The 26,788-nt window shown below is 26.9% G+C and overlaps 5 protein-coding genes across 5 annotated transcripts; 4 read left to right on the plus strand and 1 right to left on the minus strand.

Moving 5' to 3' along the window:
* Positions 1 to 3,446: 3,446 nt before the first annotated feature.
* Positions 3,447 to 4,037, minus strand: GO595_005006 (uncharacterized protein; the record flags this gene model as incomplete). The annotated part of the gene is made up of 1 exon (XM_067918202.1): positions 3,447 to 4,037. The coding sequence occupies one exon, from the start codon at positions 4,035 to 4,037 to the stop codon at positions 3,447 to 3,449; it is 591 nt and encodes a 196-aa protein (XP_067774778.1).
* Positions 4,038 to 4,494: 457 nt separating this feature from the next.
* GO595_005007 (repressor of RNA polymerase III transcription MAF1-like) lies at positions 4,495 to 5,127 on the plus strand (the record flags this gene model as incomplete). The annotated part of the gene is made up of 1 exon (XM_067918203.1): positions 4,495 to 5,127. One exon carries the CDS (start codon positions 4,495 to 4,497, stop codon positions 5,125 to 5,127), a length of 633 nt encoding a protein of 210 aa, XP_067774779.1.
* A 751-nt stretch (positions 5,128 to 5,878) lies between these two features.
* On the plus strand, positions 5,879 to 6,598 carry GO595_005008 (uncharacterized protein; the record flags this gene model as incomplete). Its single annotated transcript, XM_067918204.1, has 1 exon — positions 5,879 to 6,598. The coding sequence occupies one exon, from the start codon at positions 5,879 to 5,881 to the stop codon at positions 6,596 to 6,598; it is 720 nt and encodes a 239-aa protein (XP_067774780.1).
* Positions 6,599 to 9,499: 2,901 nt separating this feature from the next.
* Positions 9,500 to 10,459, plus strand: GO595_005009 (uncharacterized protein; the record flags this gene model as incomplete). The annotated part of the gene is made up of 1 exon (XM_067918205.1): positions 9,500 to 10,459. The coding sequence occupies one exon, from the start codon at positions 9,500 to 9,502 to the stop codon at positions 10,457 to 10,459; it is 960 nt and encodes a 319-aa protein (XP_067774781.1).
* A 12,194-nt stretch (positions 10,460 to 22,653) lies between these two features.
* Positions 22,654 to 25,113, plus strand: GO595_005010 (dnaK protein; the record flags this gene model as incomplete). The annotated part of the gene is made up of 1 exon (XM_067918206.1): positions 22,654 to 25,113. The coding sequence occupies one exon, from the start codon at positions 22,654 to 22,656 to the stop codon at positions 25,111 to 25,113; it is 2,460 nt and encodes an 819-aa protein (XP_067774782.1).
* Positions 25,114 to 26,788: the final 1,675 nt, after the last annotated feature.

Below are 26,788 nucleotides of genomic sequence, written 5' to 3' on the forward strand. Positions count from 1 at the left end.
TTCTGATATTATCTATATTATCACCTCCAAATGTAGTCATTAAAATTTCTTTGTCAATCTTATTTAATGCTTCTTTTATTGCCTCTTCTAAATAAGAGATGGAATTATTTCTTGTATCTGATTCTTGAAGTTTTTTTAGTTTGATAATTTTTTCCATATGCGATATTATTTTTAAATAATTGGTTTTCTTGAATATATTTTCTTCTTAAATTTGTATTATGAATATTATCATTATTATCTTTCTTTTTATTGTTGCTTAAGCCTAACATATGATTTAATGGGATTTTGAGAGTTTTCCTAATAGTTTTTCTTAATATTAAATTAATTTTGCATAAACAACCTTGAAATATAATCCATTCTTCTTCTGTTTTTCTTTAGTTTTACATTTCTTAAGCAAAGGTAAAATTTTGTTTTCAAAAACATTACTAATTTCTTTATAAATTTTATTTTTAATATTTTTATTAATTCTTGGTAATCTGATTATATGTGATTCTTGGAATTCATTCGCAAATATCCATTTTTTGCATTTATTAAGTAAAGTTTCTCTATCATTAATTGGTTGGTTCCTTGTGACTATCTTGTCTGCTGTTAATGAGTTAGTGTTATTAATTTCACTTTTATTTGTATCATTATCTTGGTTGATTTCTAATACTTCTACGTTGTTAATATTTGCTTTTTTGACTCGTTTTTCTTGTTTTCTATTCTCCTGTTTCTTCCTTTTTATTACATCATCTTTATTTTTAAATTCAATTTCAATTTCACCTTTTGCTAATTTGTTTAAGTTTTCTTTAGTTTCTTCTTCATTTCTTTTAATCTTTTCTTCAATCTCTTTAATTTCATCTTTATCAGGATAATTAAAAACAATTGATTTAAATTTAACTTGATGTATAGGGATCTTAATATTTTCTTTTCTTGAAATATTATGCGCATGACTATTATGTAAAATTATATTTTTATGTGTTTCTGCTAATGCTTTTTTACAAAAATCACAAATATATGCTTTCCTTTTTTCTTAATAATATATTTGCTGTTGGATTTATATCATATCTTTGAATATAGTTTAAAATTAAAGCCCACATCCATCCAAAATCTCTTTTATCTTCATTATAATTGGAGTGTCTTTTCACTATATGGTTATTAAATGTGTCTTCACAATCTGTAATATAATTACAATTATGTAAAGGACATGCATAAAGAGTTTTCCGATATATTGAAAGTTGTTTATTACCTTTATCAAATTGCATCCAATATGTTTTTTTCCTTAATATCGATCCTAAACAATCATAAATAATATTCCCATTTCTTCTTTTTCCATTATGGGCTGAATTTTCATGCCTCTTTAAGTCGGTGACTGCATTGAAAGCTTGATAATCACATTTATGGCAAATAAATGGACCAATACCTGGGAATTTATCGAAAACTAACATTAGATTTATGATAGGTATTCTTGTTTCATCTGTTTTATTTAAGAATAGATCTTTATCAATTTTATAACTTCTCCATTTATCAATTGTTTGTTTTAACTCTAATGTTGTTTTAATATTTTTAAGGTTGAGATAAAGTTCTTCTGGCGTGTGTATAATGATTTCTTTATTCATATTAACATTATTATTGTTGTTTGGTGGTGTATTCTCATTGGGTTCATTATTGCTTTCGATATTTTGATTTACTTGTTGTGATTCTTCTACTGTTTGTTTAACATCATCATCCTTGAAGTTAGTTACTTTGTTATTATTCGATGTTTTATTAGTTTCTTCATTTTTTGCTTTGAATGAAATTATAATTTCCACTTGGTACAATAATATCAATATCTTTATAAATATAATTAATTTTTGGGATTGTAATGTTAATATTTGTTTGCGATTCATTAACTTTGATATTTGGAATAGTTATTGTTTTATTTTCATCGATATAATTGAAGTTTGGTGTTTTAATATAAATATTTTCACTCGTAACATTAATTTCGGGTTTTGGAATATTAATTTTATTTTCTGAATAACAAAAGTTTGGTATAGGGACATTAATATTTTCATTAACTTGATTTATTTTAAGATTTGGAATATCAATTGTTTCTTCAGCATGATTATATTTTTGGAATAATAACATTCTTTACTTCATTTTGAACTTTAAAGTCTGGGATTGGGATATTAATATTAAGATCTTGTCTAAAATATTTTGGTATTGAGATATTTGTTTCATTTTCTGTAAGGTTAAATTTAGGTATAATAACATTTTTCTCTTCGTTCTGTACTTTATAATCTGGGATTGGGATATTAACATTAAGATCTTGTCTAAAAATATTTTGGTAATGAAATATTTGTTTCGTTTTCTGTAATATTAAACTTAGGTATAGTAATATTTTTCTCTTCATTTTGTAAATTAAATTTAGGCATTGGAATATTAATATCGAAATCTTGTTTGTGATATTTAGGCAATAAAATATTGTTAATTTCTTCATTTATATTAAATTTCGGAATCCTAATGTATTGATCTTCTTGTGTAAAAATTAATTTTGGGAATCGGTAAATTTTTTGATCTCTTCTATTATTTCTATTTTTGGTACTTGAATATTTTCTTCATATCTTTCAACATTAAATTCTGGGATTGTAATATCATTTTTCTTCTGTTGTTTTATTAAAATGTGGTATTATAACATCTTCTGGAAATATTTTAAAGTTTGGGATTCTAATGTTTATATCTTGTGAATTTAAATTGGGATTAGGTCTGTTATTTGGGATTATCATTATCACCTATAATAATTCCTAATGTTGGGAATTTATTGTTTTTGGATAAAAGAAATAGAAAACCATCAAGAAAACAACATTTTCTGAGCATATCACTATAATAAACATTTGAGTTTGCGTGATCCGTGAGATGTAAACCATATTCATCAGAATTATTTAATTGTATTTTATTACAGAATGGACACTTAATATTAAAAATTATTCCTGGTTCCTCACTTTCTTCAATTTCATTATTATTAATGTTAAGTAAATTAACTAAATAATTCTTCAACGCTTTCGTTTTGCCAAGTACAAAAAGGAAACCATGGACAAAATAATAATTCTTTTTTCATATTATTTCGTATTGCTATCGGTAAGTTGTAGTATGTGAATCTTATTTCATTCCTCATTAAATTTATTTCATTTCCTGTTAGTGTTCTTGGTCTAAGCATTATATCTTCTACTTCTGTATCTGTACAAGTTTCTTCATCATCTGCATAGTATTCTTGCTCATTAACTATCTTCATATGGTATCTAGTGATACTTGGTACTAATTGTGGATGTGTTTGGTAACTTGGTGTTTGATCTGATCGAAATCTGATTTCGAGATTTTGTTCTTCATTTGGTCCCATATTCTCTGTGAAAGGTTCTGGACTGGTGTATGTCGATTCTGTGTTGCTTGCGGTGATTGTGACAAAGTAATTCTGCAAATGATATATCTTTTTATAACGGGCTGAAATTCCGAAGGAATGGAGGCCCCGCTGTGTGTGTGTCGGTGTGCTTCGTTGAACTTTCTTCTGCATCTAATCGAAATCTGATTTCGAAATTTCGTTCGTCTCTTGGGCTCAAACTTTCTCTGAATGGTTCTGGGCCAGTGTATATTGATTCTGTGTTGCTTGCGGTGTACTCTGTTGAACTTTCTTCTGTATCTGATCGAAATCTGATTTCGAAATTTCGTTCGTCTCTTGGGCTCAAATTTTCTCTGAATGGCTCTGGACTGGTGTATGTCGATTCTGTGTTGCTTGTGATGTTCTCCGTCGAACTTTCTTCTGCATCTGATTCAGGATGGCCGGACTTAAAAAATGGGTTCTTCTTGATAAATTTAGCATTATTAAGCTCTATTTTTGGTCTTGATTTTCGTGTTGTGCATAGTTTCGAGCCTAAATGTTTATCTCGGAGAGATAATCTGATATGTTTCGAGATTCTCCGAAAATCATCGGAACTTATATGGTTCTGCTCCTCTCCGGGAGCTCTATCCAATGGTGCGCTTTTCCCCTCTCTAAGTTGCTCAGGTGAAAAAAATAAAAAATTCATCCGCGCTGCTGGAATCGAACCGGCGACCCTTTGATGACTACTTTTCTACAGTCAAATGCTCTACCACTGAGCTAAGAGCGGCGCTGTTCATTTTCAAGGTATAAATTAGTTAATATGATTTTTCCGTGAGGACATTTTATTTATTTTATATATCGTTTTTGTGCAGATTCAGCAAACATAAAAATCATTTTAATGCCAAACATAGTCAACGCTATTGATTTTTATAAGAATTGAAAAAAAATTATTCATAAATATGCAAAAATAAAGGATAAAATTTTGACATTGGATATTTTTATAATTGCTTTTTAAAATAATCAGATTTTGTTCAAGCATAACCCTAAGAAATTATCCTCTGTTCAGATGGACACTTGGAATTGAAGAACAAAGACAACGTCACTTTTTCGGGTGAACTTCACAAAAAGCTTTTTAGGTTTTGAAAGAAATTTTGAATCGAAAAATGGCAAACGCACAAATGACTTACGTTAACAGCCAAATGCTATTTCAAGTCAATCAAGAACTCCTCAGCCTGAGCTCATTTACCCCAAGGGTTCATGGGAAAGTGGAGTGCTTCTCATTTAAGAAAAATCAAAATAATTTCTATAAACAAATGTTCGGAGAACAATTTAGTGGAAGTCCTAATCTTTCTTACTTCGAAGGTGGCTCTCTCACTGCCACGCAGGTTCATTTTTCGATTATATTAGCTTCTTTTTCTTCTGCATTTCCTGATTTAGATTTTTCGACCGTTTGTCCATGGAACTTTAAACTTGTCCCTTCAGCAGAAAAAGCGCAGTGTGACATTAATTGGGCTTTTCAAACAGAACTATCGAATTGTGAAAATTTTGTGGGACATCTTTGGATGGCTCTTGAAAAAGAAATTTCGCCAGCAAACTGCTACATATACTCGTACGAACCTGACCGTCCGGACGCTTTCTCTGAGAGTGGTGTATCATTCAATATGACATATTTCTTTTTAAACGAAAAACTTGGACGTGTTGTATTGATCCACCTCCGGGAGGGTGCAAATGAGTTTAGTTCTGGTTCTGACGATGAGCAAGATTTTGATGAAATTTATGGATACGATGTTTTCTAAAATTTTCTTTCATCCTTTGTTTTGTGTCCCTCTTCGTGGCGTGTTGAGAATGAGTAATCAATAAAGGAATCTCTTTTTATTATGTTGAGAGAACTTTGATTCATTATAACTTCTTTGTTATGGTCAATGCTCTTTTTGTGGCACGTGTTTATTTTCTCCTATGATCATTCAATATTTGTGTTTGGAACATTGGCCACATTGGTCTTGGTAAATAACGGTCGTCAAATGATACAAATGGAAAATAAAAAACTTGAAAATTGTTTGTTTTAAAACAGTTAAAATGTTAACATTTTAATAATTAATTTTTTGGTATAACTATTTACTTTGCTCGAAGGAGATAAAGAAATTTAGGTTGATCTATAAAATTTAATGTTCATCTTATCGAATTCCAATACCATTATTTTATTTTTTTCTCTGAGTAAAATATTTTCAATTGTTGTATTGACATGAATTTATTGATTTTGTTATGATAAATCATATGTGTTTATGGTGTTTTTAAGAAAGGTGAAAAAAGCTTTGTGAGACCTAATGAACTTTTTGAATGATTTTGGCAGAAGATTTTAATTCAATGCAATTTCAAACATAAATAAACTGTCCAAAACTTTGTTTGTCCAACCGAACAAACAAAATTAAATGATAAAATTTTAAATCAATTGAATATCTGGCCGCTTGACATTCATTATTGAAATAACCAAAATTTTGGCATTCAATTTCGTAACGGAAAATAATTGAGTTTTTTAACTTCATTATTATGTTTGCAGAATATCAAAACATTGAAGAAGAGAAACAAGGAGAGATTAACATCACCATAACTAAAGATGATGATTATGATTTATTACTACCTTTACTTAAAGAAGGAGATTACATTTCAAGTAAAATTCGATGGAAACAATATGATCCAAAGAAACCTAAAATTAAAAAATTTATTTTTGTTGAAATCACAATAAAAGTAACAAAAATAACATATAATTCTGATCCTGGTATGAAATCATTTTGTGTTGATGGAATTGTCAAATCATCAGAATTTCCAAACCAAGTTAAAATCGGAAGTAAACAAACTATATTTATTACAGATGGATTAAATTTCGATTTAAAGAAGACAAAATGGACAAAAGAACAAATCGAACATCTCCAAAATACAATTAAGGGAAACCTTCCAGAAAATGAAATTTGTACCAATAAACAACAAAAAGAAAATGCAGAAGAAGAATATCATAAAACTTCAAATAAGAATATTGATATGATTTGTTATGGACTTAAACAAGCACTTGAAGCTGCTGATAATGGAACACTTTCCAAATTACTTATCACAGAAGAATCGCTTAAAAAACAAACTACAGAAAGGAAAAAGGATTTAAATGGAAAATATAGAGGTGCAAATATCATTGTATTTCAAAAAGATGATAAGTTTTGGGCAGAACTAACTAGTATTGGAGGTGCTGTAGGAATTTATAGATTTCAAGTTGAGTAGTACAAAATTTCTAAGAAAAATTTATTGTGATTAAAAGGAACGTGGAAAAATTATTTTTTTTTTATTGTTGTGAATTAATATCGAATGTAATAGAGAATATACTTATTGAAAGAATGCTTTATGTTTTATAATTTTATCTTCATTTTTAAAAGTAACAACATATTTAATAATAAATTATTAATCAAATAAATAATTATTTCTATTTCTTCTATTTTTTGAATTACTTAGAAAATTTTAAATATGATTCTGTGTATTCAATGAATAATACAATATATCAAATTACTTATGGTAAGACAAAATAATTATGGAAAATTTGAATCACATAACTTACAATTAGATTCATTGATTCAGTAAGGTTTTCTTCAGTTACACATCAAAATGCATTTTGTAAATCCTTAATATTAAATCCATTACTTTTAAAGTTTATGTTTTTTCTCATTAAATCACTGTTTTTAGCATCACGGTTCTGTGCATTATTTAACATCAAATACAAAAAACTCTTTTGTTGTTATGTGGGCAAAAAGGGAATTTTCATTTTTTGGTCGAAACTATTAACAGTTTGCTTATTATACAATACTTTAAAATTTATGGGTGTTTAGTGACAAATCTCATTATCTTTTCTTTTTTGTTCAAGAATTAATTTAACTATTTCAGTATGACCACATTCAGATGCTAACATAAGTGCTGTAGTAAATAATTTAAATAATTTTCAAATATTACTTTAAAATATTATATTATTATAATAAATTATAACAAAACCAAATAAATATCCTTAGCATTAATATCAATTCCTTCTTGTCCAAGAAGTAATTTTACTATTTCTGTGTGACCAAATGCAGATGCATACATAAATGCTGTAGTAAATAATTTGAATAATTTTCAAATATTATTTCAAAATATCAAATTATTGAAATAAATTTTAAATAAACCAAATAAATATCTTTATCATTAATATCAATTCCTTCTTGTCCAAGAAGTAATTTTACTATTTCTGTGTGACCAAATGCAGATGCATACATAAATGCTGTAGTAAATAATTTAAATAATTTCCAAATATTATTTCAAAATATCAAATTATTGAAATAAATTTTAAATAAGCCAAATAAATATCTTTATCATTAATATCAATTCCTTTTTGTTCAAAAAGTAATTTAACTATTTCTTTATGCCCTAATCCAGATGCATTCATTAATGGTGTTTTAAATAATTTAAATAATTTCCAAACATCATTTTGAAATATCAAATTATTGAAATAAATTTTAAATAAAGCAAATAAATATCTTTAGCATTAATATCAATTCCTTTTTGTTCAAGAAGTAATTTAAATATCTCTGTGTAACCTTTTTCAGATGCTTCAATAAGTGCTGTTTTAAATAATTTAAATAATTTCCATATATCATTTTAAAATATCAAATTATTGAAATAAATTTTAATTAAAGCAAACAAATATCTTTAGCATTAATATCAATTCCTTCTTGTTTTAAAACGTATTTAACAAGTTCAATATTTCCTGATTCTGCTGAAAATACCAATAAATTGTGTGGAATTGAATGCTCTTTAAGAAAACATTCAACTAAAAAAATATTTCCAATAATTGCTGTTTCATTAATAATATCATCATTAATTTTCATTTCTTCTTTAAGTAAAAATGAAAATATTTCATAATTATGATATAAGACACATTTCTTTCCTAATTCTTCTAAATTATTAATTTCTTTTAATTTATTTTCATAAAGATATTTAAAGATATCATTTCGATGAAATTCTATTGCTGCTTCATATGCATTTTTAAATGATGAATGGTTTTGTTCACATAAATGAATGATTTCAAGATTTCCACCTGCAATTGCATATTTACCTGAATTATCTATTTTAGAACCATTCATAAGTAAATATTTAAAACATTTAGCAGCAGAAAAAAATGCTGCATAATCAATTAATGAGACATTTTCTTGATTAATGAATGAACATCTTTCATAAAGTGATGGTTCAATAGTTTGATTAAAATTAAAATCATCTTGTGATGACATTTCTTGAAGCTTTGCTATTTCATCGTTTCGAATTATTTTTGCAATTTTATTTGGATTAATTCCTTCTCTAATTAATCTCTTATGAACTTCCCAATCATTCTTTGAAAGTTCTTCATAATTAACAAGGATTTGTTTACTATGTGAAAAACTTTTAATTTTTTCATACGATAGATGAAGACAGTGTACAAAATATAAATTCGTTTCGTTTTGGATGACTTTTGATTGAATAAAGTTATGTTCAATCAATGAATTAAGAATATAATTTGATTCTTCAGTGCGCTTATTAAGAAGAAAAATTGCAAATTCTTTAAAAATTTTGGTTTTGATATTCTTTTTCTCTTGTATGATTTTAATTTCATTCATAAAATTTAAATATATATAAATCAAAGTTAAATATTTTAGTATCTGATATGACAAAAGCAGTGTAAATTATTTGAGAAATAATGAAATTTAAAGATAATGAATGATTATGCTTAAATATTTTATATATTGTTTTTGCTGATAAAATTAGACTTTCTTCATTTAAATCAAAAATGATTTGCTTAATTGATAAGAATGTATCCCATTCATTTTGACTTGTTTTACTTTCTTGCACAACCAAAAATGCAAAAGTGACATTAACCACATTTTTTATTTAACAATTTATCAAAAATAAAAAATTTATGAATATGCTTTTTTTCTAGTAAACAATATCTTTAATTTTTAATTAGGAAATTTCTTTGCTTTAATTGAATTTTCCGATAATAATTATATATTAAGGTTGTTAGAGCTGATTAATGCAAAGTGTTTGTACAATAGGTTAAAAGTGACATTAAGTGCTTTTTTCGCCGCCGTTTTTCCGTAACGTTCACCAAAATTCTACTGCAGTCACATGGAAGAGGAAGAAGAAGAAAAAAACGAAATTAACATCACCTATTCCGGTGTTTATGGGCCATTTTTATACAGTGATGTTATTCCAAATGAATTAGCACAAATAATGGCAGGTCATATCTTTCGTTTTTTTATTCCTTCCAAAAATCAATTAAGTCCTACAAATAATTCACCAAATCCAACTTATGGCACAGACATTTATCCATCCAATTCATCATTCCACATCATTCTTTTTCATCAAGGTGTTATATTTTTCAAAAAAGCAAATTCGATTATGGGTGCAAGAGTTGCCAATGTTTTTGATGATGATCTCAATGTCATTAACAGCGAAAGGAAAGAAATAAAAATTGATGATGCTGTTGGGTTTGAAATTGTTTTTATCATGACAGATAAAATGACAAACTTCATAGGATCCGAACAATTTGGGATTAAAACAAAAACGTCTACAAAGAAGCCCATGAATGGTATTGCTGTTTTGTTTGCGCAACCTCTTTTTCAAGAAGTTCCAAATTTCCCAATGAATCAAATATATGGAATTGATTTTAACGATGACGATGAAACAAATGATGGCTGTCATTGGTTAAGATTTGGTCTTAGTGGAGAAGCTACATATTCATATAATGTCATGGATTTCATTGATGATGGACTTCCTATGAATGAATGGCTTTTTTACAAGCTCAAGAAGATGTCTGTTTATTTTGACACAGATACCACTCGTTACGAGCTTGCTATGAACACAAATCTAACAATTAAATTTTCAAGATTAAAACCTCCATACTCGTCAATAAAGCTTATGGAAGCGGAAACGTCACCTACGAAAGACGCAAAGAAGGAAATCTTGAAGAATAATGTAACGTTTGATCAAATTTGTTGGAATGAACACGGAATCAAAATCGAAGGCGAACAATTTGGCGAATTTATGAACTATTTCTGGTGCAGAAGGAAGAGGCTAATAGATTAGTAATGTAAATAAATATCATAATTATAATTCACACTTGTTCATGCTCGAACTATTTTTTTTTTTTTATCTACCAATATATTCATTCATATTAAAACAGCTATTATACAGCATTACTAATCATAGTGTATTCCATTATATCCTACTAATTAATGTTGAAAAGATATTTGTTTATAGTTAAATTACTTGAAGAACAAAATGATATCGACCTTAATCTTGAAGAAACTTATTTTAATGATTTGTCATTTATTTTATATAATTTATTTTAATGACTTGAAATGTATTTTAATAATTTATGATTTATTTAATTGTTTTTCTATTTATTTTGATAATATAGAAATAGTAAAATTACTTTTAGATAAAGGAATTGATGTTAAAAAAATTTAATTTAATAATTTGTACAATATGTTTGTACAATATTTGACCAAAATTCAAATTGCGCACCAAAGCGGTAATAAAGAAATTGTATATTTACTTCGTGAAAAAAGTACAAACGAAAATTTTGATTGTCTTCTTCAAGAACATCTTCATTTTAAATAAGAAATGGTAATGAAGCATATATTGCTAATAATCAAAATCATTTCGAAGGTCAAATGTTCGCAGAAAGCAATCGAAAAAAAAGTATCAAAACAAAAGTTAATATAAACATACAAACATATGAAAATCATCAAAATTACAACAAACATAATTTAGAAAGATTTCACAAAATAAATAAGAAAAAAATATTTTATTAAAATTTCGTTTTTTCATAAAACAGAAACATTATTTTGTTTCTTTTCTATAATACATTCTGTAAGCATATCTTCTAAATATAGGATCCATTAACAAAATTCATTTAATTTTTATAATTGCACCAAGTTGGATGTTGTTAAAGATTCTAATCCCTACAGCGACAGATTCTTCAAAAAAGCATTGTGAGTTATATACATATATTATTTAACTGTGATATGATATTATTTGACATTCATTCATTAAACCTGCTTAAGTAGATGACATTCTTATCAATTCAGAAGATTTTCACGGAGTTTTAATAAAAAAATCCATTAAAAAAATTATATTAATATTAATTTATTACCCACTTTTACATATTCAAAATTCCAATGCTTCATCATTGTCTTGGTCTTTCATATTAATTTCATTTTCATTTGATACTTTTTCTTTCTTCTTATATAAGTATATCACCACTCCGATTATAGCACCAATTACTATAACGACAACAATTACGACAACTACAATTATTACGGTATTATCATTATCATTATTTGTATCATTTGTTTCTATTTGTAATTCACATCCATTGATAGCACTTCCTTTACTAACATTTAATCCGCCAAAAGTATTCCTTTCGTAATGATTTAATGTCATTATTTTATTAGCACTAATTCCATAAAAAGCATTTTCTCCAATTTCAATTTCATTTTCACCATAAAACCAAATACAATTTAATCCAAGACAATACATAAAAGCACATTCACCAATTTTTTCAACATTTTCATCTATAATAACAATTTCTAAATTCGAACATTCAAGAAATGAATAACTTCCAATTTCTTTAATCGAATTAGAAATTGTTATATTCTTTAATTGTGTATTTTTAGCAAATGAATAATCATCAATTACTTCAATAGAATTTGGAATATCAAATGTTTCATCTAATTTCTTTATTGGATAATAAATAATTTTCGATATATCTTTATTATAAATTATTCCATCATTATTATAATTTGAATAATATAAATTGTTTTCATTGACATTTATTGATTGAATATTTGGTAAATTTTTTAATGAAGTAATTTCAAATGTTTGGAGGTTTTCACTAAAAATTAATGTTTCTAAGTTAGGACAACTCGAAAATACATTTCCAACAATTTTATTAACTGAATTAGGAACTGTATAAGTTTTATCTGTTTTACCATAAGGATAACAAATTATTGATGAGATTTCTTTATTATAAAGGACTCCATCATTATTATAATTCGAATAATATTCATTATCATCAATATTAATTGATTCAATGTATTTACAATTTGAAAAAATGTTTTCTTTAATTGTTGTTATTGTATTTGGTATTGTATACGTTTTATCTTTTTTACCTTCTGGATAACATATAATTTTTGAGATTTCTTTATTATAAAGGATTCCATTATTACATGTGTAATATGAATTCTCTTGTGATATTTCAAATATTTGTAATGTTTTACAATTTGAAAATGCATTATTTTCAATTGCTCTTATCGAGGTTGGTAATATAATATTTGTTAATTTGCTACATGATTTAAATGCTGATATACCAATTGTTTGAAGATTTTCACCAAATGTTATTTCTCTTAAGTTAATACATGATTCAAATGCAGAAACACCAATTTCTGTAACACTTTCTAAGATAACAATTTTACTTAACTTATCCCAATTTTTCATAAATCCATTTTCGATTTTTGTTATGTTTTCACGAAAGATTACATTACAGAATATTTCTTGAATAAATATCTTTTGATAATGAGAAATACCATAATTTGTTGTGATGATTATTGTAATAATTTTTAATAATGTACATTCCGAAAATACATTTTCTTCAATTGTTTCAATATTTCCTCCAATTGTTATATTATTTAATTTGTTACATCCATAAAATGCATTTTCTCCAATAAATATAACTGAAGTTGGAATAGTAATATTAATTAAATTAACACAATATGCAAATGCTTTACTTCGAATATATTTCAGGTTTTCTTCAAGTTTAACTACTTCTAAAGCAGTACATGATTCAAATGAAGATTCATCGATTGTAATTACTGAGTTTGGCAAAATAATACTTGTTAATTTACTACATGATTTAAATGCTGATATACCAATTATTTGAATATTATTTCCAAATGTTATTTCACTTAAATTAGTACATGATTCAAATGCAGAAACACCAATTTCTTTAACACTTTCTGAAATAAAAACATTTGTTAATGCCTTCAAATTTTTCATAAATTCATTATCGATTTTTGTTATTGTTCCATTAAATATTGCACTAAACATCATGTTATCCTTAATAATATTTCGATAAGGTATAAAATCTATATTCTTTGTTATTATAATTGTAATATATTTTAAGTTACAATTTAGAAATACATATTCACCGAATGATATAATATTACTTACAATTGTAACATTACATAAATTAGAACACATATGAAATGCATAAGAACCAATTGAAGTAAGTGAATATGGAAGAATAATATTTGTTAAAGATTGACATAAATAAAATGATTGATCACCAATTTTTTCCAAATTATTTCCAAGTGTAACTTTTTCTAATGAATTACAATTTCCAAATGCTAATTCTGCAATTTCAATAACAGAATTTGTAATTATAATTTCTTTGATACAACATCCTGAAAATCCTTCTTTACCAATTGTTTTAATATTATCATTTAAAACAATTTCTTCTAATTTTTCACATGAACTAAATGAAGATTCCTCAATTTTATCTAATGAATTTGGTAACGTAATACTTCTTAAGCCTGTTACTTTAAAAGCAGATTCACCAATTCTTTTTATATTATTTCCAAATGTTACATTCGATAATAAAGTACATTTATAAAAAGCAAAGTCATCAATTAAACCAAGTGAATCAGGAAATATAATTGATTTAATTCTATAACATTGTTCAAAAGAATTTTGATGAATTGCTTCTAAATTCGGTCCAAATGTTATATTTTCTAAGTTTTCACATTTATAAAATGCGAAGCTTTCAATGGATATCAATGACTTTGGAAATATAATATTTTTCATTAGCAACTTATAAAATGAAAAATTTCCAATTTTTTTAATATTATCTCCAAATGTTACATTTTCTAATTTTGTTCCATAAAATGAATAAAGTTCAATTTTTTCAACATTTTCACCAAATTTAATACTTTTCAAACAATTACAATTTGTAAATGCATAACCACCAATTGTGATTACTGAATCAGGTATTACAATATCTATTAATGAGGTACAAGAATGAAATGTATTATTTCCAATAACTTGAAGGTTATTACCAAAAGTTATATTTAAATTCGTACAACTTTCAAAAGCTGAATCACCAATGGTAATAACCGAATTTGGAATAACAACATTTGTAATTTTTGAACACATTTTAAATGAAGAATCACCAATTTTAGTGATACCTTCTCCAAGAATTACTGTTTTTAAATATGGACATGAATCAAAAGCTGATTTTCCTATTTCTTTAATGTTAGCATCAATAATAACAGAAATTAATTTATTATATCCTTTCCATGCTTCATCTTCTATTTTATCAAATTCTCCTATATAAACTATGGAACATTGGATATTATTTATATTATATATTGCATTTTTAAAATCTCTTGTTATGTTACCAACAGGTGAAATAACTGTAACATTCTTTAAATTTCCACAATAATTAAATGGAAGAATACCAAAACTTGTTACGTTTGCTCCAATTATAACATTTGTTAACGATGAACAATGTGAAAAAACTTCATCACCAAATATAGAAACTGAAAGTGGAATTGTAATATTTGTTAATTTTGAACATTCTCTAAATGATTGTTTACCTAATGTTGTAAGTTTATCACCAAATGTTACTTCAAGTAAACTTGTACATGAGCGAAATGCTGATTCTTCAATTGTGATTAATTCTTTTGGAAAATTAATAGTTGTTAATGAATTACAATAATAAAATGCATCTTCCCCAATTGTTTGAATGTTATCAGGAAGTTTAACTGTCTCTAAATTATTGCATTCATAAAATGTTTCCAATTTAATTTCCGTAACTCCATTGGGGATGGAAATGCTCTTTAAAGTACGACATAAGAAAAATGCACTTTGAAATTTAGTAAGACCTTCGCCAAGGTCAATGTTTACCAAAGAACAATTTTGAAAAACAGAATTACCTATTGTAGTAACTGAATTTGGGAGCGTTAAGGTAGTAAACGTGCATGAATGAAAAGCAAAACCAAGAATTTCTTCTAGCCCATATTCAATTTCGACATTTTTAAGGTTATAACAACCGTAAAATGCTTCTTCTGCAATAGTTTTAACTGAGCTTCCTACATGTACATACTGCAGTAAATACCACCTTTTACATAATGCTTCTGGAACTGTTTGAATTTCTCCTTGAATAAATAGATATTCTGTTTTATCAAAATATTTGGTTATTGGGGAATCGTCGACAATAACAAGCGTTTTATTCTCAGCGAAATAGGTTTCAATTTGAAGAGTTAATGAAAAAAATAGTGCAAACATTAAAATACTAAACCGAATTTGAGGCAAAAAATTTGAATAAAATTATAAAGCATTGAAAAGCAATGTAAAATGGCATTTTTTTTAATTTTGGGTAAACAAGCACGTTTATCAGACAATTGATTAATAACTTTACATAACCGGTTTTTTAAGTTGATGTAAACTATTCAATTATCCGAGATGAAAATTGGGTTTTCCTCATGAATTACTCTGTTTTTAAGGAACCTAATATTCTAAATCATGGGGATAAATATGATTCACCAAATCTATATCAAAAATTGGTTTTTAATCAATTTTCAGCTTTAAGAAATGCATCTCGAATTGAACATTATTTTATCAATCATCATTCTCAACGATTTATCATTTTCACTTCTGTTATTTTTATTGTTCTTGTTATTGTTGGATTTATTTTATTAGCTTTTTTGACATGCAATTATATTAATGAGCATATTGAAGCACGTTGTCTTTCCTTAATGAACTCAATACATACACAAATTGAAAATGTAGTTCTTGATGATTTTAATGAATCCGAATTTTTTACTAATATAATATCATCACTTTTTTCTTACCCACCATTACTTTATCTCACCGAAGGCAATGCTAGCAAAATAGCGCATCTTTTATCTCAAGCTCATATTTCTAGTTCTGGTCATATTTCATGGTGGGATTTTAGTATATCAGATGGACGACAAATTACCCTTGAATCCAACACATATATTTCATATTGTAATACCACTATTGGCCATCCAGATGTCAAACGATCCTGGCTTTTAAATGATGAGTCATTTCCATATGAGAATGGAATCCCACTTTCATCATGTAATTCCACCTCTCGTTCCTGGTATCAAAAGGCCGCAAGCTCACCGCATGAATTAATTTGGACTGATTTTAGTCAAGAACGGTTTACTCGTGGAGATTTAGTTATAACATTATCTACTCGAACCATCCATAATAGTAATGACACTATAATTGGTGTATTTTCGACCGGAATCGAGATAGCGTTAGCTGATAAAATCTTGGAAACGATTTTGCCCACATCAAACTCACGACTTGCAGTAACGGCGTCAACCGGCGATGTCTTAGCCATCACTGGGAACAACTCGTTAGCTATTGGCGAGTTCAACAACACATTTATAACACGACAACTTGATAATTTTGATGACGATATATGGAAATGTATCACTGAGAACATTCAAGAGACACATGAAACGAGTAATATTATATATTGTAATACAAATTCCAAAAATTATAAATATTATTGGAAGAGTGAAATTAAACAAGTCACTGAAGATACACAAAGAGTTATATATTCTGCTTTATGTGTTGATGACCTTGTTGGAGATTATAGTTCATTTGCGCGTAAATGTTTTTTAAATATATATTTATTTGTTGCGATGATTTTATTGATTATATTTTTAATGGTACAATCAATACAAAGATATTTATCATTCCAAAAAAAGAGATCGTTAATGAAAGATAAAGTTATGTCGATAAATAGACATACACAGCCAATTGGTTTTTATCGCGCATTAAATAACTTGGAAAAATTGAAAATTTCATATAGTGACAACAAAAAAATATCAAAAGAATTAAATGAGACAATTAATTTAATTTATTATTATGTAATACATGAAGATGAGTTTATAAATAATCAATTCTCTAATATTAAAAACCCTAAAGTTAAAAACATTTTACAAAAATTATATTGTAATAATGAAACAATATTTTTATATAAGCCGACAAACGAAAATTCAAATAATTCGAATAACGATAGGAAGTATTCCTTTGAAAAAAGATATTTTTCTGAACAAGAGTCATTCAAAAATCAGAGTCAAAATATTTGCAAAGAATTCATTGAAAATTGCGGTTTATTTAAAACCAGTAAAGTACTGAAAATTTTCAATTCGTTTTTATCGTCGATCGATAAGAACATTTTACCTTTTGTAACTGATTCATTTGATTTAATTAATTTAATATATAACAAAGGAGTATTAAATAAATACCGTGATTCAGATATGGAGTTAGCAGTAATTGTAGCATCATTATGTTTCCATATTACAATGAATGAACGATTTAGCAAAAAGCAATCTGATATTGGACATTACTTTATAACTGACTTAAAAATGATCAATGAATATACCAAAGAAATATTATTAATGTTATATGATACAATACGTGTTAAATCATCGAAAAGATGGAAATCATTTGTTTGCGTTGTGAATGAAATCGTTTCGACAATTCCAATATATTATCATGAAACAGTAATTCTAAAATTCGAAACATTGTTTAATAATGCAAATGATAATGACATCACAAGTCAACATTTGTTACTCATGTCGAAAATGATCGAAAACTTGTCGATTGTTTCGTACGTGTTTCATCCATTGGATATGCGAACTGAGATAACAAGTAAAATACACGCAAACGACGACATGTACGTGAATTGTATAATAAAAGAACTGATAAAACCTTCGCTGGCCGCGCTAAGACATGTGTTGGATGCGCAGTTCTTAGGATCAATGCAAGAAGTACTCTCAAGGTGAATGTGTTATATGAATAAATGTGTTTTTATGTCTTTTTATTATTGACGTAATGCAAACTGAAAGAATTTGATAATGTACAAAGGATTTTAATTAAATATGGATATTAATAAATAGAATAACAAAATATATACAAAAAGTACCAATGGAAGGTATTGAATTATCGGAATAATTTATAATGCAAGATTGCACAAAAACAACAAAATCTTTCAAAATAGAAAATAAAAATTCAAAAAACCAAAGTATCTCTATGGAAACACTTGTTTCACTTGAAAGAAAAATATTTAACTTAAGTAAAGAAAATCTTGCTACAGTAGTTGAACTAACAATGGAATTATTTGGCATGAATTTTCCATATTCATATAATTTATTGATTTGTAATTTGGTTTACTTTGCATTTTATTCACAAAGAAATATAAGTGATCTTTATTTGAGTTACTTAGAAACAATTCAAACAAAAGAAAAAGAAATTGATCAAAACATCACTTCAATTATTAAAAGTTTTTTGTGATAATATAAAAAAAATCAATTCACAAGAATCAAATTATTTAATTGAGAAAATGATTGATCATAATTTAGTAAGTTCAAACATTACCAACGATATTAAATCCAAATATTTTGCACACTTTAAAACAGAAAAAGAAAATATTCAAAAATATTATGATGATCCATTTAGCGATGCTTTTTTAATAAATTACAAAAAACTTTTAATGAATGATTGGGAACTTCATAAGAAATTAATTAAAGAAGGAGTTAATCCAAATGAAATTGTAAAATTAATCCGAAACGATGAAATAGAAAAACTTCAAGAAATATCATCACAAAATGGTTTTGATTTTAATCAAGCAATTGAGCCATCACTTTATGATGTTCATTCATTAATCAAAAAAAAATGTTTCACTTGTTGATTATGCAGCATTTTTTTCTGCTGTTAATTGTTTTAAGCATTTGTTGCTAAATGGTGCAAATATAAATAACACAGGCAAATATGCAATTGCTGGTGGGAATTTAGAAATAATTCATTTATGTGAACAGAATCATTCATCATTTGAAGATGCATATCATTAGTTCATCTATTGAATGTTAAGATAAACATCAAATGAATAAGTAGGTTGTATTAAATGGATAAATGATTTCCAAATTCAAATGATTTTGAGAGTCTCATACTCAAAAAGCTCTATCGGTTTGCTGTGGTAGTACCAAGATTTACATAAAAGAATTATTAATAAATAAAATCAAATAAGTTTGCTTGATATAGCATAGCGAATTTGTTAAACTTTAAAACAAAAATAAAATATTATTTAAAACTTTTAATAAATTATCAAAAAAAATTATAATGAAAAACATTAGGAATCAATTTTGTTGTTTTATGCAATGAAAAGGGTATTTTTATGAACGAACACCAAAATTTTGTTCTTTGTTATCATCATTGCTATTATCATTTTTAATAATAATGATTTTACATAATAATCATTTTATCATTATCATTAAATGATCCCTCATTAATTTGATTTCTTTTCTTTCGAATGTAAATTAAAAATACAATAATTAATGAAGCAACAATAACGATTCCAATTGCAACTCCAACACCAATATAAATGTTTGTTTTATTATAATTTTTATTTTCACTATTTTTATCCATATTAATATCTGAATAAGACATGAAGTAATCAGAATAAGCACTAAGTGTAAAATCATAAGATATAACTAATGTTGAAAAATATGTTGATATTGAATTGGTATTGGTGAGAATCATTGAATTGATATATGTGCTATAATAACTAAATGTTTGTGTCATTGATAAAACATATGTCACTGAATATGAATGTATTGAAGGTACAGAAGATGGGTGTGTTTCTGTAAATGTGGAATATGATGAAAATGTATTTGGTTTAGTAGGTGTATTTGAATGTGAACCTGAAAATGAATATGAATATGATGCTGAACTTGAACTTGAATTGGAAAAAGAATTTGTATATGTAAATGAATTTGTTTCATTTGGTGTTGGAATTAGAGTACATCCTTCGATTATTTCATTCGTCACATTTAAATATCCAAATTTTTTGTCTCTATATGTTTTACTGACCATAACAGATTTCGCTAAAATATTTATAAAGGCATCCATTCTAATATTTGGAGAAGTTTCACCAAAAAAGTAAATACATTTGAGTGCAGAACAATAATTAAATGCTTCAGATCTAATATATTTTACATTTTTACCGATGACTATTGTTTCCAATTTTTCGCAGTAATAAAAAGCTAGTTCTTCAATTTCTATAACAGAGTCAGGAATTACTAATCTTGGAAACGTGCATTCTAAGAATGCAGAAATTTTTATAATACTCACATTTGTTCCTAATTTAATTGATAATATATCCCTGCAACAATAAAATGCACTTTCTTCAATAGAAGTTACTGAATCAGGAAGTTTATATTCTTTTGATGGTTTTCCGGCTGGGTAACTTATAATCTTTGTCAAATTCCTATCAAATAAAACTCCATCAACTTGTAAATAATGTTGATTGTTTTCTGAAATGTTTATCATTTGCAGTTTTTTGCAGGAAATAAATGGATTGGGTGGTATTAAAGAAACTGTACTTGGAATTGTAACATATGTAAGATTATAACATCTGTAAAACATGTAGTAACCTATTGACTGAACACCTTCTTCAAAAATTACAGTTTCAAGACCAGTGCACATATAGAATACTTCTGATCCAACTGTTGTAAGAGGAGCTTTAAAAGTAAAGTTTTTTAATGCTTTACAATCTTGGAATGCACGGCTAGAAATTTCTGTTATACCTTCCTCAACTGAAACTTTTTCTAAAACAGAACAATAAGCAAATGCACCATCTCCAATTGCTTTGACAAATTATTAATTACAACAGTATTCAATAAAGTCCATTTATAAAAAGCTAGATTAGGAATATTTGTTATTCCACTTGAAATGATAACATGCTTTGCTTTGTTTTTGTATTCGTTTGTAAAATCTTTTGGATTTGTAATTGTTAGTGTTGCTGTAGCGTCATCAAATTTTTGTACTGAATGAGAAATAAAGATGATAAACATCATGAATGTGAATTTCATATTCATTGAGATCATATTGTTCAAAGAAGCAATAATATTTTTGACCTAAAAACTATTTCGAAATAAAGATGCCTTTACGTGTTGTTTTCAATAGTTTGATTTTTTATGTAAGTCCTTAATTATTTCAGAAGTTAGAGCATCACAAAATTTGTGTGAAAGCAATACTTCATAAAATGGTCACGATTTCAAATAATTCAAGTCTAGACTTAAGTTTAATTAAGAACAGACAGCATACTGTCTTCACATATTAATAACTTATATCAAATCAAAATAAAAATTTAATATATATAAACATTTTATTCATACATTTATTCTTTTTGATTTTCATGTTTCTTTGCTTCTTTCCACTTTTCAAGATTTGAATTCAAATGTTGAACATTGCATTCAAGTTTAGGCACAGCTTTAGATACTGCCTGAAACAAACGAAATTATAAAATCCAATTTGACTTTTCCGCTTATCAAGGTGCGCTCTATCATTTAGGTCAGACGTATATTCCATTCCGCGTGCTTTCTCCAAGTCTCCTTGACGAAAAAATTCATCGCAAAGAACTTCGCTCCATTTATCAGCCAATTGGAACGGCCGCGCAACATTTGATACGTCGCTACACTTTAAAATTAATTTTAACAACAGATTTCTACAATGTGAATCATTCATTGTAAATTTACCTTCCGAGAAAATGTTATCGAATTCTTTTAATATATCGAAATACTTTGCCATATCAGTTGCTAATATTAATGAGATGATTAATGACCACATGTTTTTGTTTTCAACAGGTGATAATGAATGAAAAAGATCAATAATGTGTGTGCCTATTTTTGTACCTGCAAAAGCATATTGTTTCATACTAAATGAAAGATTTGATGAACCAATGCGCTAAGATTTTCTTGATGGAGGCTTCTCTATCGGCTTGAACATATGTTTTTTTTTAATAAAACTTTAGACTTAAGTCCAAATTAAGCGCAAAGGATTATATTTTTAAGACACTATTTTGTTTCATTAATACATATTATGAGTGTTTTTCAAAATATAGGATCAATTAAGGCATTTTGGATAAAGGTAAATTTACCTACCTTTACTTCTTTAGTTTACATACAACTAATTAGTTGTATGAAATAATACACTTAACTTTATCAATGTAATTTAAGAAAATATTTTTTATTCGCTATTTCATTCAGATTTGGTACTCTAAATGATAAATGAATATTGCTCATATATATCGATAAGTTATGCTAATCAATTTATTGCTTCTCCTCTTTAGACATTTTTTATTCTATTGATAACGGTCGTTATAAATATTTCAAGTTACAATGTTGTGGCTTGCGTTATTAAATGTTGTCTCAGCAACTTCATTTGGAATCGATCTTGGTTCTGAATACATCAAAGTTAGTATGGCAAAACCAGGAAAAGGTATTCATGTTGCATTGAATCAACAATCAAAACGTCTTTCACCAACATATTTTGCCATTTGGAACATTAGCAATCCAAAAGAAACAAATCCAAAAGGAAAGCATTGGACATTTAAAGAACTTGAAGAACTTAATTGGGCATTTCTTGATTCTGCGAAATCACATTCACTACGTTTCCCACAAAACATGGTCAAAGGTGTTTTCCCAATACAGTCTTCTGTTAAAGGCTTTACAAAGCGTGAAACCACAGCACTTTTATTACGCCATTTAATTTCTGTTATTGATGAATCTCAATGGGTTCCAGAGACGTCCAAATTAATTTTTGCAGTTGATCCATTTCTTCCTATTTCAGAACGTGTTGCATTAATGGAGTCAGTTTTCATTGCAAATTCCACCATATTTTCAATTATTGATGCACCCACAGCCGCAGCCGAAGTATATGCTCTTGAAAGGCGTTCATTATATTCCACAAAACCTAAGAAAATAATGTTCATAGATATTGGTGCATCCAAAACATGGGCCTCAATCTTTCAATTTAGTAATGAATCCGACTTGTTAATTGCCCAGGAACTTTCTATTTCAGGCAATTCATCACTTGGCGGCAATTTAATTGATTCCAAACTTTCCGAATTTTTGCTTCAAAAATTTGTTGAAATCAACAAAATCGAGAAGCCAACAAATGAACGTTTTCTGTTACGTTTCCAAGAAGAATCACGTCGAATTAAAGAACAACTTTCACTTAATCACAAAGTTGACATTCAACTTGAAGACATCATTGATGAATATGGACTTCAATACCAACTAACGCGTGAAGAATTTGATTCATTAATCACCGAATTTAATGTATCTTTAACCAATCTCTTTAACACTGCAATTCACAAAGCGAACATTACTATTAATGAATTGGACTCGATTGAACTTATTGGCGGCACAACACGTATACCATATTTACAAGAAATACTTTTAAATTTATCCAAAATGAGCAAACTAAATCGAACTCTTAATTCCGATGAAGTTATCTCTATTGGCGCAGGTTATATTGGTGCAATACTTGGACGAGAATTTGTAGTACGTCCAGTTGTTATTGATTCATTTATTAATTCTAACATAACAATACGACATAATAACAAAACAATACAAATATTTAATGAAAGTTCACGAATATATGAAACATATACATATGAATATAACTCTACTGAGAATTCACCAATTTCATTAATTGCTGATAAGAAATTATTAACAATTAATGTAAACATACCAAAGAATTTCACTGAGAATGTAATTGTTCAATTAAATATTTCATTTAATTCTTGTACGATACCTTATGTATCAGGTGTTACACTTAATGGTTCTATAAATAACGATGTTAATTTCGTTAAAGATAATTGGACAATGCAACTCGATGAATATAAATATGGATTAAAATTAATAGCTGTGATGGATCATATAGTTAAAGAACGTGAAAATTATCAAAAAATTAATAACGATTATGAAAGTTATATCTATAAAATTAAAAATAATTTGAATTATGATAACGTGTATAAGAAAGTTGTGAATGAAACTGAACGTGAAAACATTTTAAATATTATCGATAAAAACCAAAAATTCCTTTTAAAGGATCGAAATAATCAACAAATTCCAATAAAGAAATTAATATATAAATTCGAATTATTTAGAAATCAAACACAAAAAATAGTGAATCGAGTTAACGAATATATCAAAAGAGCTCCGGCATTTAATAGTTTAAACATTACATTAAATATGTTACATAACGCAATCACCGTCAATTGGCCGAAACTAAAGCCGTGGATACCAAAGGAGAAAATCGACGAAGTTTGGAGCGTGTACAACAATACGAAATTGTGGCTCAACGAGAAATATAATGAGCAAAGAAAAGTTCCAGATACAGAAGACCCAATCGTGCTCGTGTCCGAAATCAACATGAAGAAGCTGGTGCTCGAATACGCATACAACTCAACGAACAGAATACCAAAGCCAATGACGAAAGAGGAAAATGCAAATAAGGAAAATAATAATAATAAAAAAGAAGAAGTAAACAACGAAAAGAAAGAAAATAATAATAAGAACGAAAATGTAAATAAGGAAAATAATAATAATAAAAAAGAAGAAGTAAACAACGAAAAGAAAGAAAATAATAATAAGAACGAAAATGTAAATAAGGAAAATAATAATGAAAATAATAATAAAAAAGAAGAAGTAAACAATGAAAAGAAAGAAAATAATAATAAGAACGAAAATGCAAATAAGGAAAATAATAATGATAATGAAAATGTAAACAACGAAAAGAAAGAAGAGAACGAGAAAAATGAGGGAAAAGTAGCAACGGAAGACGAACTATAAATAAATATTTATAAAACATAGCATTAATAAACATTGTGAAATATAAATAATTTATAATTCTTAAGATTTAACTTTTTTTTGCGCAAATCATCGTTTCGTTTGGAATTCAAAAGAAACCGATCGACTTTCAATCAAATTTAGGCCGTTTGATAATTGGGTGCATTCATGTTTTTTTTCTTTTTTTCATTACACACATTCCAGATTTTCATACAAGAAAATTACACATTAATCATTCTTGATAAGAGTGATTTTACAGAAGATTATAAGAGTATGACTAAACATATTCTCTTCCAAGGAGATGTAGTTTCGATAATAAATAACGCATTTTCTGATTGGCCTTCCCTTATTTCAGTATAAGTTGGAAGTTCTATTATTTCAATTGGCAATTATTCCTTTTCAGGCTGTTCCAATTTAGAAACAATTACTTTTGGCGAAAACTTAGAAACAATTGGATCCTATTCATTTTTTTCATGTGTAAAATTAGTTAGCTTATTCAATACCGAATCTGTTATTTCAATTGGATCTTTTGCATTTTCCTCATGTAAACTTTTAGAAACTGCAAGCTTTACAAGTGTCTCTTTCATTGGTGTTCAAAGCTTTTCGACTTGTGATAGTCTCAAAACAATTTCATTTCCAAATCTTAAAAATTGTTCATCATCAAGTTTTTTCCAATGTTATACCTTATTGTCTATTGAACTGCCTATTCTTCATACCATTAAATCTTATTGCTTTTCAAATTGTAAACAATTACAAATTGCCAAATTCCCTCAAGTTGAATTTATTTCTGAATTTGCATTTTCAGAATGTATCAGACTTTCATCGATAACATTTCCAAATGTTTTATATATTAGCGATAGTGCATTTCTTAACTGTAATTCATTAACAAAATGTACATTTCCAAAACTCATTGAAGTTGGATCAAATGCATTTAATGGCTGTAAATCACTTCAAACATTTGAAGCTCCTAATTTACTTAATTGTAGTAGCGATTTATTAATCGGAGTAAGCACAACGATTAATATTAGTTTACCAAGTTTAAAGTTTGCTCCTGATTATTTATTTTCTAATTTAAACATTGTGAATATTACTCTTTCTAACTGTGTTAAACTTGGAAGTTATTGTTTTTCTAATACTAATTTTAATTTACAAGAAGAAGAATATTTAATCTTTGAAAGTTTAGAAGAAATTGGAAATTATTGTTTTTATAAATGTACAAATTTGTATAAAATTAATTTCCAAAATGTTAAATTCATTGGTGAAAATTCTTTTTCTAATTGTGTTTCACTTGATGGTGTTTCGTTAAATTCACTTGAAACATGTTCGAATAAAGCATTTGAAAGTTGTCTAAATTTAAAATTTGTTGAACTTCCAAATTTATTATATCTTGGAGATGAAGTATTCAAAGATACAAATGTTAATAATTTTTTTGCAGAAAATTTAATTGAAATTGGTAATAAATGTTTTGTAAATAAATCTAATTTAATCATAAATATACCAAATGCAAAAAAAGTTGGAGATGAATGTTTTTATAATACAAAAATCCATCGTTTCTATGCTCCAAATATAACAAAAATTGGAAGAAAATGTTTCGCTTATAGTGACTTAACTGTTGAAAGCTTTTATTTAGTAATTGATGTTGAAGAATATGCATTTCAATCATGTAAAGAATTAAAAA

The sequence above is a fragment of the Histomonas meleagridis genome (assembly GCF_020186115.1).
Source record: "Histomonas meleagridis strain 2922-C6/04-10x chromosome Unknown contig_31, whole genome shotgun sequence".
Taxonomy (NCBI): domain Eukaryota; phylum Parabasalia; order Tritrichomonadida; family Dientamoebidae; genus Histomonas; species Histomonas meleagridis.